Source organism: Camellia sinensis, chromosome 6, assembly GCF_055761805.1.
Source record: "Camellia sinensis isolate YWXY chromosome 6, ASM5576180v1, whole genome shotgun sequence".
In the NCBI taxonomy this organism is placed as follows: domain Eukaryota; kingdom Viridiplantae; phylum Streptophyta; class Magnoliopsida; order Ericales; family Theaceae; genus Camellia; species Camellia sinensis.
In genome coordinates this window covers 33,040,344-33,058,009 of record NC_138966.1, presented here as the reverse complement: position 1 = coordinate 33,058,009, position 17,666 = coordinate 33,040,344, and the positions used below count along the sequence as shown (strand labels likewise).

The 17,666-nt window shown below is 33.8% G+C and overlaps 1 protein-coding gene and 1 pseudogene across 1 annotated transcript; both read right to left on the bottom strand.

Moving 5' to 3' along the window:
- Positions 1–240: 240 nt before the first annotated feature.
- On the bottom strand, positions 241–931 carry LOC145793251 (uncharacterized). Its single transcript, XM_082876028.1, has 2 exons — positions 694–931; positions 241–602 (listed from the first exon to the last, which is right to left on the bottom strand). The coding sequence occupies exons 1-2, from the start codon at positions 929–931 to the stop codon at positions 241–243; spliced, it is 600 nt and encodes a 199-aa protein (XP_082732154.1).
- A 15,197-nt stretch (positions 932–16,128) lies between these two features.
- LOC114300361 (cytochrome P450 71D10-like) overlaps positions 16,129–17,666 on the bottom strand; it is a 28,459-nt pseudogene continuing 26,921 nt past the window's right edge.

Genomic DNA, 17,666 nt, shown 5'->3' with positions numbered 1-17,666 from the left:
TATTTTCGACATGCAAAAAAAGCAAGTCGTAAAAGTGAGAAACCACGGCTTGCATTTACTGTATGTCATTAATGTGAAGCCGTAAAAACTCAATTTTGTTGTAGTTGTAAGAACTTGCCTAGAATTCATTCATGAAATTTTTCCTATTTGACAATCGAAAGAAGCAAAAATTTTGAACTAAGAACAAAGCAAAATCTTAGATATTCATTGATAAGATACGGGGTTTGATTACAAATAACCTCAAAGACTTTCCACATTTTGGAAACGATGCATGATAGCCTCATTTGGAATGCTACTACAAATCTCTCCCTCAATATACACAACCAGGCTATCATTCATCAACTGATTACCATTTTCATTGCGAAGCCTGTTCTTTACAATCTTTGGCGCAGAAAATGCCCTCTTTATTGTGGCAGTCGCAACAGGTAAAATCAATGCCAAAGTCAACAGTTTGAAAACCAAGAAATAAATTCTCTCTTTTCTAGTCTCAACCATCTTCCGAGCAAGGTCATTGATTCCTTTTAAATTTGAAAACTCAACACTAGACCGCATATCAATGATCAAATTCTCATCTTGAATAGGAAGTGTCGTAAGCTCAATAGCTGAAAAGTCTTTTAGATAATTGGGCAAAACGGATCAATTTTGTCATATCAAAAGCAACAAATGAATCGGATGCATTTAGGAATGCAACACAAAGAAGCAACTCAATGTTCACCTCATTAAAATGATTATTCAACTCTTGGAGTTGCATATCAATGACAACATCAAACAACTTGACGAAGTAGTGATAAGAGTTTGTCATTTCTTGATCTATACACCTTGATCTCCCTCGAGGTACGTACAAGTCATCCATATTAGGAACATCAATACAATGTTTGCCAAAAAAAGAGGAAACTTCATCCATCAAAGAACTCCACCCAATATCCCTCATCATTTGGAGTTGTTGCTTGCATACTTCAACTAATCCTATCGCATTCACAATATCTTGGTCTTTTCTTTGTAATGCTTGTGACAAATCATTTGTAATTCCCAATAAGATTTCATCAAATGTAGATTAAACACAAAATCAAAGGATTGTAAAGGGTCAAATAGGTAGAATGCTTCTGCTCTGTCATCGTCTACTATCACGTCAAACACATCAAGCACATCTGAAAACATATTAATCAAACTCAGCAAACTACAACTAAAAATGGTTTTAATGGCGTGAAACCCTTCTACGACGTACAGCGCGTGTCATATTATGACCAGTCATGGAAAGTCATTCATTTTTAACTATATGTTCCGTATGCTGTTAAAAACTATTTAACGACAGATTTTGTACGCCGTTGTTACTTTTTCTACGACTACTTTCATACGCTGTTAATTGCTGAGACAAATAATGACGCTAATTGTGTGCCGTAAAATATGTAATATGACTAATTATGTCTGCCGTAGAATATGCAATTTTTTTTTTTTTAAATTTAAATTCAGCAGGTTCTATTTGACCAATTTTGTACAATCTAACAAATATTACAAACAAGCATTATAAAACATAAATCAACTACCAAAATATTATTTGAAACATCAAAAAGAAACTATATCCATAAATTATAAATATTCAACAATTGTCTATACATTCCAAACATTCGAAAACTATATCCTTAAGTTCTAAACTGTCCAAAAAGTTTAAACCATCCAAAACTATGCATATCTAAGTTTCTAAACATATCCAAAACTATTAAGAGATTATTTAAAACTACCAGCAACAATTCCTATAGCAGTTGAAGCTGCAGCAAACCCACTTGCTCCTATCACAAGGACGAGGGTGTCCATCTAAGCTTGCAACTCTTTCCACATTGCTTCAAACCTGCATTTATCAAAACAAAAGAGATTTATGAATTAGGTCCCGGCCTCAAGTCCACTTATGACCTAGCAAAAGAGATTTTAGAATGGCAAAATCGATTTATGACAATTTTAAACAATAAAGTAGATTTCAGGCAATTTTGACAATTTAGAGAGGAGTTCACAATGAGCCAAGAGGAAAACACCAAAAAATTGAAAAAATAAGATAAAAAGAAAATCACCAACCATGTGACAAATTCACAACAACATTAAAAACAAAAATATAATTTAAGAAAACTTCTCTTTAATGCTGTGTTTGGTTGGGGAATTTGGAAAATGATTTGATAAGGGAAAGAAAAAAGTTAGGGTAAATGTGAATAAAATATACCTACATTTCACATACACACCTTTTTCTTTTTTATTTCCAAATCCCTTCCTAAATCCCCCAACCAAGCACACCGTAAATGAGTTGAGATAGGATTATTATTGCAAGCTTACTATGATGATTTTAAAGAAGAAAATTGAATTTCTAAACAGAAAGATATAAACAGACTTTTACTTTAAGCAGAGCCTCCATGGAAAAAAAATGAAAAATTAATGTTGCTAACCATCCATACCTTGAGTTCAAAAGTTTCTTCAGAAACTGTAGATGGAAAACTGTTAAGAGGCATGTCAACCAAAGTTGGTAACCCACCTGTATAAACGAAGTTAATTAAGTACTTAATTACATGTGCAAATAAAAGTTTGATTTATAAAGTCAACAACCAAATATAATTAGACATAACAATGAATGAATTCTTATTTTCTATATATATGATAACCCAATAGGGTTAGGTATTTATGTAAATGAGAGACAATCAAAATGAAGTGATCCTATATAACAGCCCAAAAGACAGTGATATCAGTCAGAATATGAAGAAAGAAGATCATATAAAATAATACATTGTAGCTGATGAAGCTTGTGACTAAATGATTCAATTTAACTATGTCATATTAAATTGCATAAAGTAACGTTTCAATATCACTTATATCTTAAAAGTACTAGTAACATAGAAAAACAATAGTTGGGTGACTACCTGAGTTGCCTTGGGTAAGTTTTCAGCAATATTCCAGCTTGAAACAATATCCACTTGAGATTCATCATGCACAATTCCATTTTCTGGTTCAGAAATACCTTCTAATGTTTCACTATTGATTCTAGCTTGGATTCCACCATAATTGTACTATTATAGAAAAATTGGAACAAAAATTTATTAGAACTTGGAATCAAAACAGAATATATTTTACTACTACACCGTAATCGGTAGTAGATATCATTCTACCTATATAAAATATGTTTAAGTAATTTTGTTTAGCACTAAGTTCATACCTTATCTAGATGGACATTTCACAACATCTATCCAGCACCCAAATTTCAATTGGTATACATATTCCACAGAAAGAAAAGCCAACTTACTGAGCTCTTCTATTGTTGTTATTTTTATCTCTCAAAGATGCTGCAATTACCCTCTGTTTTAACAGAAGTAAGCAATATTCCAAACATGAATATATCTGCTACAAAGTTAGAAATTGAGACAAACTCTTCTTTTACAAGTGAATGCTTCACCTTAACTCCTATTTAATTATGTTGCCTCTATTCATGTGTTCATGTCTCCAAATTAACACCCAAGTTTTTTCCATCCTTTCATTATCTAAATTCATTAGAGCAGAGAACTAATAATGCAACTACATTGACACTTGCATTGTGATACTCTTAGTTCTAGGTCAAAGGGTAAATCCTGACCTTAAGAAACAATTTTATAGGGTCAATCAAGGATTTGTACTGTTGCGAATATTGCATGATTGCAAATGAAATTTTATTAATCTTATATTTTTTAGTATTAAAGGTTCTGCTTTGCCCAGTGGTTCTTGATGGTGCGAATTTGATTGACGAAAACTACCACTGTAGAAATAGGGATAAGGTTGTGTATGTATTGCCCTCATCATACCCAGCTGCTTTAGTGGGAGCTTCGTACATTGCTTTACCCTATTGTTTTTGTTTTTATATTTTTGAGTATTGGTCCATACTAGGCATATAAATAACACTATCATAGTATCATGTCTCTAGGCTGTGGAAGGAAAAGTATGATAAATTTTACAAGATTTTCAAATGGGATTGTTGTGTGGAGGTGGTCATTTGTGGTGGTGTGCCGTGGTGGTTGTGACATTTTAATGGAGGTTGCTAGAAGTGAACGGGGTGTCAGCAGCTTTGGTGTAATGGGAATCAGCAGGGAAGAGTTAATGAAGATTTGTACGGAGATGCATGGACTTCTTGCTGGTGGAAAAGAAGTGGCAGTTTTATATAGTTGGTATGTCTTCCCTCTTTTGAAGGACAAAGGATACTAGCTGCCAACAGTTCCTTTCTTTCCTTGAATATCTGTCCTTTTTTCTTTTTTTCCTCCTCTTTTCTGGACAGCCCTATTGCTAGAGAGCAATAGTGGCTGTTGACATGGCAGAGTACAATCACTTGGTGCATTAAATAGTTCTACTTTGTGCATGGGTGTGGTGGCGTTGGTGTTGGTGTTGCTGGGTAAAATGTGGTGCTTTTGGTGGAGTATATGTATCCTCTCTTCTTCAACAATCAAAGATCCTATCCATCTACAGTTTTTTGTCATGTCCTTTTATTCTCAATTTGTGTGCCTAATCATACATACATCTCATCCCAACCGTTCATAGTTGGCTACAGAAGTTTGCTTCACCAGTCTACTGCCTAGGGTTTTGCATTTTCCTTTTTTTTTTTTCTCTTGATTTACACACAGCTATGCCTTTTCTTACCATTGCAACATAGGCATCATGGTTCAAACCACATAAACAGTCTCACTACATGGAGGGTTAAGACTGTGTACATCTAATTCTCTTCACACCCCAGGATAGCAGGAGCCTTGTGCACTGGGACTATCCCTTTTATATGCCTTTCTTACCAATTCCCTGTTTTCTTCTCTTCTGGGTAATTCCTGCCTTTGATTTGGCTCAAATTCACTGCCTATTTAGGCAAGTGGACAATTCATCCTTCTACTTTGATCAGAAGACCTTGACTTACGGATAGTTTCTGTTGGAGAAGAAGAATAGGGCTCTAATATGTCCTGTTCAATACAATTTAATATGTCCTGTTTTGTTTTCTGTATATGTCTAGTGTACTGGTTTGAGCCGCTTTTATGGTCTCTTTCTGAATAAAATTTTATCTTTTTTTTTTTTTAAACTTACAATGTACACTAAAAGAGAGAGTTTTGTCCTTTAATCATCTATTTCTAATATTTCCCTGTAATTTGTTCTGACTTTATTATCAGGACAAAAATAATGGTAGTGACGATAATTTATTGCTAATGGTGACGAACTAAACTAACTTTTTAAATTTTTAAAAGCTTTCTATGTTCCACGATCAGAGGGAACTGATAGGAGTTAAATACTAAAATCATTAAATCAAGCTGATTGATGCCCCATCATGTGTGCAGTGCTGTTAATTGTTGACGTATTTTTTGGAGCCTAACAATTTGCATAGGAATTACATTACATCTTTATCAATGGTGCTTCATGTATTGGTTCCAAGTTGCCCTCATAATGTTGACAGTGCATTTTTTGGGGGCCTAACAATATATATATATATAGAGAGAGAGAGAGAGAGAGAATAAAATGTCATGATCTTGTTTCCAGGGTTACTTTCTGTTGTTATGGACATATTTTCTAACCTGAGAAAATGTTCATGTTTGACCACTCGTACATTCTGCACTTCATTAATTTTAAAATAGTAGCCTGAATTATTATTATTATTTTGCTTGGAGAACTAATTGCTGGACACTTATTTTTTTGTTTTTGATTTTGGTGCAGTTAGTTAGATGGTTCCTGGTCCGCATCTCTGTCCTTTATGGGGTGTTTGTTTGGATTATATAAGTGATCAGTTGCTTCCATTTTGAAGTTGATTAGTGTAATGGTCATTTTTGAGACAAAGATTGCATTAGCAAGAAGCTTAGGCCCCGTTTGTTTGGGGTTATGGGGAGGGGATTGGGTTTGATAGTGAGGAGGGGATTGAGAATGGGGTGTTTGTTTTGAGAGATAGGGAGGAGACTAATAATCCCTTGGTATTAGTAAGGAGGAGGAAGGGGAATTGATAAGGAGGAAGTAGAGATGGTATTAGAAAAATAGTGAGGGGATTAGAAATTTTTTTATTTTTTATATATTGGGAATTTTTTTTAAATATAATGTTTATTTTTTTATATTTTTTTATTTGTTTTATTATTTTATATAAAAATAATTTAACAATTCTTCACTATCAATCCCCTCGCTATCAATCCCCTCGCTTCAATCTCCCAAAACAAACGGGGCCTTAGTAAGTTATCTTTTTGTTCATCTCCTTTGTTATGATTCACAGGAAGGTCTATGAACTGGACATGTTGATCAATTTGTTGGTGATTGTATGAGCAGACATGGACTTAGCATGGTCCATGAAATTTTCTGCTTCGGCATTTGTGTTGTCCAAAGATTTGTTCTCTTGTTTTGTATATGCTATATTTTGATGCCATTTGCAGGGACACTGCAGTTTCGGGGTTCGTTTTATAGGATTTTCTGTTTTTATATTTATTTTTTTTTAATAACAGGAATCCCCTAATGCCACCAATGGTGAGACTCGGCATAAAATCTGACTCATATATCAGAATGTGAACTCGAATCTAAGACCTTCTGATTGTTTTCCTGATAAAATGTAGTTTTGCTTGAAGGCTTTGAACCATAACATGTGAATGTCTTTTGGAAATGTTTTGATCTTTGCGTGTGTCTGTAATCCTGGAGTATCACGTGATGTTTTTCATATAATGCTCCCAACTAATGATGCAGCAAATATGTTTACAGGTGGGACAATGTGGACCTGCCTTTGTTAAGTAATTGGGAGACGAAATGTCTACCTAGTGTGTTTTGCGATTTTTTTTATTGGTTAGAAGTACCGTATGAACAATGTCATATGATATTTCATAACTACCTAATAATTTTGCATCGCGATCAATTCTTGGACTTGCTCATCAGCAGATGTTGCTATGAGCGTCTTCAATGCATTTGTCATTACTATATATATGGCAGCTTGGGCAAAAAAGAGAGCTTCGGTACAATTTCCATTTGAGTTGCTAAATTTTGGTTTTCTTTTATGCTAAAAATGGCACAAGATTTGACAAATTGCCAAATTTTGGCCAGCCTTCTCTTACTTTTAATGGGGGTGTTTGTTATAGCTTATTTTAATTTGAAAATATTGTGTCAGACTGCCTAATCTTTCTTGTTCATCACTCAATTATATTAAGTCTGACTATTGTTCTAGTGCTCCCTGTATTCTTCCAAAACAAATCCATGACACTTTCTCTAAAATGAAGGCAAACTGGTAATTTCACAAAATTCAAATTGTGCTCCACCATCCTAAACTCCCACTACTAACAAATTCTCTTTGCAGAGAGAGGTAAATGGAATAAAAAACAAGAGCTAATCTAAGATACGAAGCGCAGGCACAATTCGTACCTGCCCTCTTGTTAAAGACCAATATAAAGGCAAGTGAAGCAAAAGACTTTCATTTCCACTTGACTGGAAGAAACAAAGACTGTATAAATTTGTATATGTATATGTAACTAGTGACATCACAACATAGCTTGTACACTTAGATAGCCAAAATGGTTGAGTGTAATCTTATTTGTCAATAATTAATAGAAATATGATCATGTAGATAACAACAGACTTCTCTGTTCAACGAGTTAAGGAAGTATGAAACTGCAATGTTTACGTTGAGAGAGAGAGAGGGGGTGAGAGGGAGGGAGGGAGGGAGGGAAGTACCAATGTTTACGTTGATAATTACTGGCTTGCTCTTGTGGCAAAGGAGTTTGGTTTTGAAATCCTTGCAATCAATTTCACCTGAGACCAAATTGTCGACCTTTTCACATTCCATCCTGTACATTCGTGCAGCTTTGAAAACAGAATAATGTGATTCACGTGAGCCATACAGAATGCCATCTGGAAACACTTCCCTCCTGCAGAATCAGTACAATCTTCTTAAACTTTGACAAGATACACGATAGGTCAAAACATCATAACAATAAAAGGTCACAAAAATGAAGCCTATTGATACTAACCCAACTAATAAACAATGAAGATTGCCTTCTGTTCCACAATTTGTAATGTAACCCCAATGTTTGTTCCTCTCAAGTTCCCATAGGTGGGCAAACCAATCCAATACACCCACTTCAAACTGCCCGGAATGGACTCCATAGTTGCTCTCTATAAATGGATCACCAAGATTGTTAATAGAGAAATGTTGTAACTATCCCAGAGCACCATTATCGAAATCAAGATTGTAGGGGTACCCTGTTGCAAAACATAGATCTCTATATGAGATACAACAATGTAGTAAATTTTAATGATGCAAAATAAAAAAATTTAAAACTTCAACTGATATAAATGCCTGAATACAACTTTAAAAACAATTAAGCATGAATTTTATCAAAAACTGATTTAATGATAAAATTATATCACAATTGTGTTTGTGAGAGAGAGAGAGAGAGAGAGAGAGAGTTCCCTCAATTTTTCAAATTCTCCCCCCAACCTCCCAAATGCTTGTATCCCACTGCATTTCCACATTTAAGAGACTGAGATGACCCATGTTCACATAGTGGAAGAAACACATCAGAACTGAAATCTCATAGTACTTTTTCTTCTAAGACTAAGAGAAATAACAAGAAGTACCAAGTAACAAGATCAAAAAAAAATTGTTCAAAAGAGTTAACAATAGCCAATTCAAAAATAGATGAAAAGAAATAACCTCAGAGAATAACACAAATAGAACACACAAATATGAAACAAATGCATGAAGTTAGAAGTGGCACCAATTGAAGATAAAATGAGGAAAAATACCAGATGCAACATAAACCAAATAATGCACTTGTAAGGAGTGATTTGATTTATATTAAGGGTCCTAAAAAAAATTTTGAAGAACGTTGAGCAGAACATGAATTGAGACAAAAGAAATGTCTGAGACACATATATATATATATATATAGAGAGAGAGAGAGAGGACAAACCGTCGACGCAGACAACATCGAAGGGTTGAACACGGTGGTAATCGAAGAGAGGTCCGATTTGTTCTTGGGTTGATTTGGCCTGTAAAACAGAGAAATCGAAAATCAAGTTCAGAAACCCTATAAAACAAAAACAGTGCTTGGAAGATTAGGGGGCTAGAACTTGAAGTTTGGCACCATTAGGGTAGAAGAAATTGGGGCCGAAGTCACAGTAATCGTCGAGGGAGAAGCAAAGGTCGGAGTTGGGATCGTGTTGGGGTACCGCAGTGATTGGAGTAGGAGGGGGTCGAGGTTAAGAATGGGAGAAGGAGAAGAAGGGCATTGAGTTGGTGGTGGTGGTGGAAGAGGGATGGTGGTGGAGATGAGAATATAAGAAGTTAGGGCTAGGGTTAGGGTTAGGGTTAGGGGGTGAAGGAAGAAAGGTGAGGTATGGTGATGGAGATGGAGGATTCATCCTCTCTTCTTTTCTTCGTCGCCCTCCTCACTCCCCAGAAAATGCTTTTAACAGAAAAAATCAAGTTTAAATTTTTCCTCTTAAAAAAAAAAAAAAAAAAAAAAAAATTAGATATAGGGAATGCACAATGACAGAGGGAATAAGAAGAATTAGAGGAGTTTCGTAAGAGCGAAAGACAACAGAGCGTACGTACCTTGGCGCTGAAGCAGAACTTGAAGGTTTGAAACAGAACCTTGCAAAGAATGGGAAAAAAGAGGGTTTTTTGAGAGGGAGATGGGAAACCCTAACCCTAAAAACTTGAACGGGCAAGTGTGCTAGTGAAGTCCGAGCGCGGCAAACTGAAATCAGTGGAGATTTTTTTTTTTTTTTCATGGTTAAATCAAATTATTAAAAAGATTATAGATATTTTAGAATCTCTTTGGTTTCAACTAAAAAAAATTTTAGGGTAAAGTAGTAATCAACTTATTTGGTTTGAATTTTTAGAATTTACTTTTTTTTTAAATTAAAATTTTTTATTTTTTGTATATTTTATTTTTATTAAATTTTTTTAATATTCTAAGAAATGTTTTTAATTTTTCAATACACCTAACATAAATACATTTAAAATTATTTATGAAAAAAATATTTAGAAAATTCACTAAATATCAAAAATATAAATTAAAAAAAAAAACCGACAATTTAGTACTTTGAATCGTTTAAATGCTAGGTCGTTCCCCTCAAGTAACGTGTTGCGCTTGCCTCCGGGTATTTCGAAAAGTAAACAAGGGACGCCGCATCGACGCTTGGGTGCGGTGAAAAATGGGCAAAGGTTCTCGCGTTTTTTCTAGGCGAGCACGAGTAAAGAAGCTAGTCCAAGACTATAGATTTAGAGTAGCCACTTGGAACATAGGAACCTTAACTGGTAAAACAATGGGATTGGTAGATGTTATGATTAGGAGGAGAGTTAATATAGCTTATGTACAAGAAACTAAGTGAACGAGTGAGAAAACTAGGGAAATTGAGGATACCGGTTTTAAACTGTATTATAGTGGTAAGGATAGACACAGGAATGGGGTAGGAATCATAATTGCCAAGGGTCTTGTGGAGAATGCAGTGGCGTCCATTAGGAAAAATAATAGGATTATGTTAGTTAAACTAGTTCTTTGAGGAAATATACTGAACGTTATTAGTGCATACACCCCTCAAGTAGGATTAAATGATCAGACTAAGAGGGATTTTTTTGAGCAAATTGATGAGATCTTACAGGAGATACCTATAGGAGATAACCTGGTTATAGGTGAAGATTTTAATGGCCATGTAGGCATAGATAAACTATGCTATGAAATGGTGCATGGTGGATACGGTTTTGATGACAAAAATGAGGCTGGAAATAGTATCTTAGATTTTGCGTTGGCTTCTGACCTGGTGATGGCCAATACTATATATAAGAAAAGTGAGGAACATTTGGTAACCTTTAAGAGTGTGTCAGTTAAGAGCCAAATATATTATTTCTTAATGAGAAAAGTGGACCGCCTAAAATGCAATGATTGTAAGGTGATTCCTGGAGAGAACTTAGTCTCGCAACATAGAATTTTGGTACTGGATTTATGTTTTAGAGAGCAATACGAACCTAGGAAGGATGATGTACGTCGTAGAACGAGATGGTGGGACTTAAAAGGGGATAAGCTATATATATTTAAGAATAGAATGGATAAGGAAGATACTTGGGACTTGGAAGATGATGCTAATATTATATGGAACTTGATGGCCAATTGTATGAGGAGAACCTCAAGGGAAGTGCTTGGAGAGTCGAAAGGAATGGGACCCAACTCTAGAGAAACTTGGTGGAGGGAAGAGGCTCAATCGATAGTTAAGGCAAAAAAAAAGTTTTTTAAAAAGTGGCAGAAGGATAGAACTGATGAAAACTTTAAGAGATATAGATTGGCAAATAAGGAGGTAAAGAAAGTAGTGAGATAGACTAAGTTGAAAGCTTATGATGACCTATACACTAGACTAGATAGTAAGGATGGAGAGAAAATGGTATACAAACTTGTTAAAGATGCGAGGGAGGAAAACAAGAGATTTTAATCAAGTTAAGTGCATCAAGAGTGAGGATTCTAAGGTATTGATGAAAGATGAAGAGATTAAGGAAAGGTAGAAGAACTATTTTGAGAAACTATTAAATGAGGAACATGGAGGTATGGCAATAGGGGAAAAAATAGCCAGTAATACGATAAAACAAGACTATAGGTTCTATGGCCGGATTAGGAACTTTGAAGTGAAGATTGCACTTAAGAAGATGAAATCAAATAAGGCTTTAGGACCCGATGATATCCCTATTGAAGCTTGGAAGTGTTTGGGTAAAAAGGGGGTTGCTTGGTTGACTAGGTTATTTAGCAAAATTTTGTTGACTAGAAACATGCCAGATGAGTGAAGGAAAAGTATTTTAGTGTCAATCTATAAGAATAAAGGAGATGTCCAGAATTGCAACAACTATAGAAGAATCAAGCTAATGTGTCATGTAATGAAAGTGTGGGAGAGGGTGATGGAGCGCCGATTGTGAGATATAACAGAGGTGTCAGAGAATCAATTTGGGTTTATGCCTGGCAGGTCAACAATGGAAGCAATCTATCTTTTGAGAAGAGTAATAGAAAAATATAAAGAAAATAAAAGAGACATTCATGTGGTATTTATTGATCTTGAGAAAGCATATGATAGAGTGACTCGAGATATAATATGGTGGGTGTTAGAGAAGAAATGAGAGACAAAAGGTTATATTGATGTGATTAGGGACATGTATGAATGGGTTGTGACCACTATTAGATCGCCTGCTGGAGAGACAAATGAATTTCCTATCACTGTAAGGTTATACTAAGGATCTACCTTAAGTCTTTATCTTTTTGTTTTAGTTATGGATGAGTTGACGAAAAATATTTAGGATGACGCGCCATAGTGTATACTTTTTGCAGACGATATCGTGCTTGTAGATGAGACTAGAGAAGGAGTTAACACAAAGTTGGAGATTTAAAGAAAAGATCTTGAATCTAAAGGATTCCGGATAAGCAAAACTAAGACAGAGTACATGGAGTGTAAATTTAGTAACAGTAACAATGAAAGCAAAGGAAAAGTGAAGATTGAGAACCAAGAACTGCCTAAGAGTGAACATTTTCGTTATTTAGGGTCAATTATCACAACAACGGGGGAGATTGATGCGGATGTGACCCATAAGATTAAGGTGGGATGGTATAAATCGAGAAGTGGGTCTGGGGTTCTGTGCGATAAACGAATACCCACTAGACTAAAAGGTAAGTTCTGTAGAACAGCTATTAGACCAGCAATGTTGTATGAGACAGGGTGTTGGGCAACCAAGAAACAACATGTAGATAAGACGAGTGTGGTTGAGATGAGGATGCTAAGGTGAATCTGTGGCAAGACTAGACAAGACAGAATTAGGAATGAGTGTATTAGGAAATGGGTAGGAGTAGCACCGATAAAAGATAAGCTGAGAAAAAATCAATTGAGATTGTTTGGTCATATTCAACGGAGACCAATAGAGGCAGTAGTGAAGAGATGTGATGTTGTAACGGTAGATGGAAGCGTTAGGAGACAGGGTAGGCCTAGATTAACATTGGCTAGCATGGTAAATAGAGATATAAATCTACTTAATTTGACTAATGAAATGACCTTTGATAGGGTCGCGTAGAAAAGAATGATTCATGTAACCGACCCCATTTGATGGGACTTAAGGCTTGATTTGGTTTGGTTCACTAAAAATAAAAAAACAGGAAAAATAAGAAACTCAATTTTTAGAAAATTGAAACTAAACACACTGAATAAATCTTCAAAATATGATTTCTCTATCTCTCTTCTTATGAACCAAAAAATTATATTAAAGTGAAAATTACATAAAAGGGTAATTACTTCCTGTTTGATAACCATTCCGTTTTCAGTTTATATTTATACAAATTTAAAAAACTGTCATAAAAACTTGTTTGATAATTTTTTTGGTTTATAAATGTTTGTCTCATTTTATAAATTTGAGGAAAAAATGTAAACTCAAAAAAATGAGTTTATGTTTTCATTTTTCAATTTTTTTTTTCAATTATTTTTTTTTTCAAATAATTTTTTTCAATTAATTTATTTCCAATTATTTTTTTCAATTTAATTGTTTTTCAATTAATCTTTTTTTTTCAAATAATTTTTTTTTCAATTAATTTTTTTTCAATTAATTTTTTTTCCAATTAATCTTTTTTTTCAATTAATTTTTTTTTCAAATATTCTTTTTCCCCATTAATTTTTTTTTTCAATTAATTTTTTCCAATATAATTTTTTTTCAATTAAATTTTTGTTTCTATTATTTTTTTAATTCATTTTTTTCAATTATAATGTGCGTGATCCCATTGTCATAAATAATAAAAATAAATATAAATATTTTAGGCCTGAACAAACATATTTTTTAGTTTATGTTTTTAAATTTTTTTAAACATTTTGTTCAAAAACACATTTTGTTCAAACCAAACGCGTTTGTAATTTATGTTTTTCTAAAAATAAACAAAAATCAGTTTTTAAAATTTTTGTAAACATAAACAAAAAACGTAAATGTTACCAAACACTACCTTACACATTTGGGTTTAATTTTTTAGAGATAAAAATGAGTTTCTTTAAATGTGAAATTAAACATTTAGGCAATCCGCACTATAGAGGTTTTGGATTTTTTCTCTTTCTGAAACAAATCTCACATTACGTATAAGAATGTAACACTCCAATGTAACATATTAAAAATCTCTTTAGTATACTTTTTTCCAAACATAATACTCCAAAAAATCTCCTCAGTGCATTTTTTCTCAAACGTAACATTCTAATCAATGTAATTCCAAATGTAACACTCTAATATAACACACAGAAAAATGCTAAAAAACTACTTAGTGTATTTTTTTTCCAAACGTAACACTCAAGTTTGAAATTATACATTTGCCCAAAACTTAATAAGTAATTTTTGTAATTCTTTTGGAATGGTTTGAAGAATCGCACATTCTTTTGTAATGATTTGAAGAATTCCACATCTTTTTTTGGAATGTTACATTGGAGTGTTACATTTGGAAAAAAGTATATTAAAGAGTTTTTTTGTGTGTTACATTGAAGGTTACGTTTGGAAAAAGTACACGAAGTGTACTTTTTGGAGTGTTACGTTTAAGTATTACATTGAAGTGTTACAATTTGAAATTATACATTTGCCCAAATGTTTGAAAATTTTCATATTTTTCAAGTCAATTTTGCACTCCTTTTAGAATGTTTGAAAAATCTCAAATTTCAAGTCATTTCAAATAAAAAAAGATTCCCATATAAAAATTTATCCAAAATTTGATTCTCACAAGTTGTGTATCTTACATTTCTAGCACACACACAAAAAATAAATAAATTAAAAATAACAGAAATAAAGGTACAATTGTAAACCCAATTTCTAAATAATATATTAAATCTATCTTTCCAAAATCAATGTGACTAATTGGTCTATAAGAAAATTCTTGGGATTAAACGGATCACCATTCCTTAATATGAGATTTATAGGTAATTTTTCAAAAATTTATTATTTTATTGCTCATTAAAAAAAAAGGAAAAATTTATTTAAAAATCGTGTCTCAAGTATTTATATCCCAGTTAGTTCATAACATATTCTCGTATTCCAATAAGTCTTGTTATTTTGGACATTTCTTCAACCAAATCTTAATTATCATATTTAAAGTATTTTATGAAAAATGTTAGCTTTATAAATATTTTTAAACCTTTAACAACGTGGTGATATGAATATTCACATAAAATAAATTTGACAGCGTGAATATCCACATTGACAGTGTGAAAGTTCATATTATGGAACATTTACACTGTCAATATAAACATTAATATGCGTTTCACCTTATTATTATTATTAGGGGTATTTTGGTAATAATATCACTCATAGGACTTATAGGAACATAAAAAAATAATTTGAACTAAATGGAACATAAGTATGTGAAAACGGATTTATAAATGAATGTCCCAAAAAATTAAGTTAGATTTTGACTTGTTTAGTAATTTAAAAATCATTTTTTTAAAAGAAACTCTCACCTTGTTTGATAAGTACTAAAGAAAATCATAGTTTTGAGATGTTTTTTACCTTTAATAAAAAAATTATTATGGATTTAAAAAGTAAAAGAAATATATATATATATATATATATATATATAAATCTATTACAGATTTAAAAAAAAAAAAATTCAAACCCCACCTAAACTTTCTCAATAAAAAAAGTAAATATTTTTAGCATTTATCAGACAAATCAACTTTTTAAGTAGTAATTTTATCCTACAAAAATAAGTCACTCCAACACTATAATTAAGCTAGCAAATATATGTGGATAGTGAGAAAACTCCTAATAAAACTGAATATTTTAACTTTTTCCTGCAGAGGTCCTAGTGCAAGAATTAAATGAAAAATAGAGTAAAGCACTTCAGCTTTTGATATTACTACTGCATTGGTTTAGTTCTGATATGTGGGCTAATAAAATGTAATTTTTGCTTTTTTTGATTTGCTATTGGTAAGTTAGAGATTTTCATCTACTCTAAGCTCCTCATACACTTCTACTATATAAAAAAGCATAAATTGATTGAACATACATACATATGATCTGACAAATAAAAAAACACAATAAATATGATCTGTTAAATAATCACTCATTCGAAACATTGACATTATTTTAGAATTTGCTCATGTAGAATAGTGTGTACAATACAAAATTAGCATCGAGCATGTATTCTTTGTGATCTTATTCAACAGAAAAAAGAGGATTGATCATAAGGAATGGGAATCAAGATCAGATCATTCTTTCTTCTCACAATCAAACCAAGGTCCTCTTCCATGTCTAGTTCTTCATACTTCTTTCCATCAGGGAGTTTCCAATCGAAATGATACAACAAATGTGCAAGTGGAAGCTCAATATTAGGAATCGCAAACGAAATCCCAGGACATATCCTCCTTCCAGCAGCAAATGGAATAAACTCAAAATCTATCCCCTTGAAATCAATTTCACTGTGAAGAAATCTCTCGGGATCAAATTTCTCTGCTTCGTTCCAATATTTGGGGTCTTGGCGGATTGCCTAAGCATTGACAATGACTTTGGTCTTGGCAGGTATGTCGTATCCATTAATCATACATTGTTCACTGCTTGCTCTTGGAACTAACAATGGAGCTGAGGGATGTAGCCTCAAGGTCTCTTTGATTACGGAGTTCAAGTATTTTGATTCGTGGAGGCATGTTTCATCAATATTTCCTTTTTTGTCAAAGATACTTTGTACTTCGGTTTGTGCTCTTTTTTCATTACTTCTGTGTTTTTCAGCATTTCTGACATTGCCCAGTCTACGATTGTTGATGATGTCTCACTTCCCACTGTTAATGTAAATGTAAATTACTACTACACCTACCACCAAACCTACCTTCACCTACTACTCCTATCACCTACTACACTCCACCAAACCTACCTCCACCACTCACTCCTCACCTACTCCAGAATCATCTCCTATATAATAGGAATTCTTGTACACAATATACACACAACAATCTTGTAACAAAAACAATCAATAATATACATCAATTTATTTTACATGGTATCAGAGCAAGGTTAACAACTTAGTAATTCCGTTTCACCGGCGGGCGGCAGCCTCGCCTTGGCCGCCCGCCGGACCTCTACACATGCCTTCACTCCCTCTCTCTCTCTCTGCCAGAACCCTACATACAGAAGCTCCATTTCCTCTCTGCTGCTCGTCAAACATGGCGGCCACCGCTGGTAGCCCTGGCATCTCCATCCGACCACATCGCATCTCTGCCTCTGTATCACTATGACCTCATCTTCCTGATGGGTTGACACACATATCTCTGGATTTGCACTCTTCCGGGACTTGTCGTCTGTGTCATCTGAGATCAGAGTAGTGCTGTTTGTATTAGCATCACTAGGGTCTGATGCCATGAGATCAAAGTCATAGTTCAACATGTTCTTATCTGCCAATCCAAGCATTCGCCTTCTCCTCCACATGTGAGTCCATAAATTTAACAGTTCATTAGTGCGTAAAGGCTTCACAAGATAGTCAGCTGCTCCAAGTCTCAAACACTTGACAACGATAGATACCTCATCCTGTGCCGACATCATGATCACAGGAATGCGTCGCAACTCTTTATCCCTCATTATGTCTTTCAGCATCTTCAATCCTTTCGCCATAGGAATGTCAACTTCAGACCAAATGATATCTATGTCGTCACCTACTCCGGCTATGTTGCCCAAAACCTCGCAGCCTCGGCTTCCA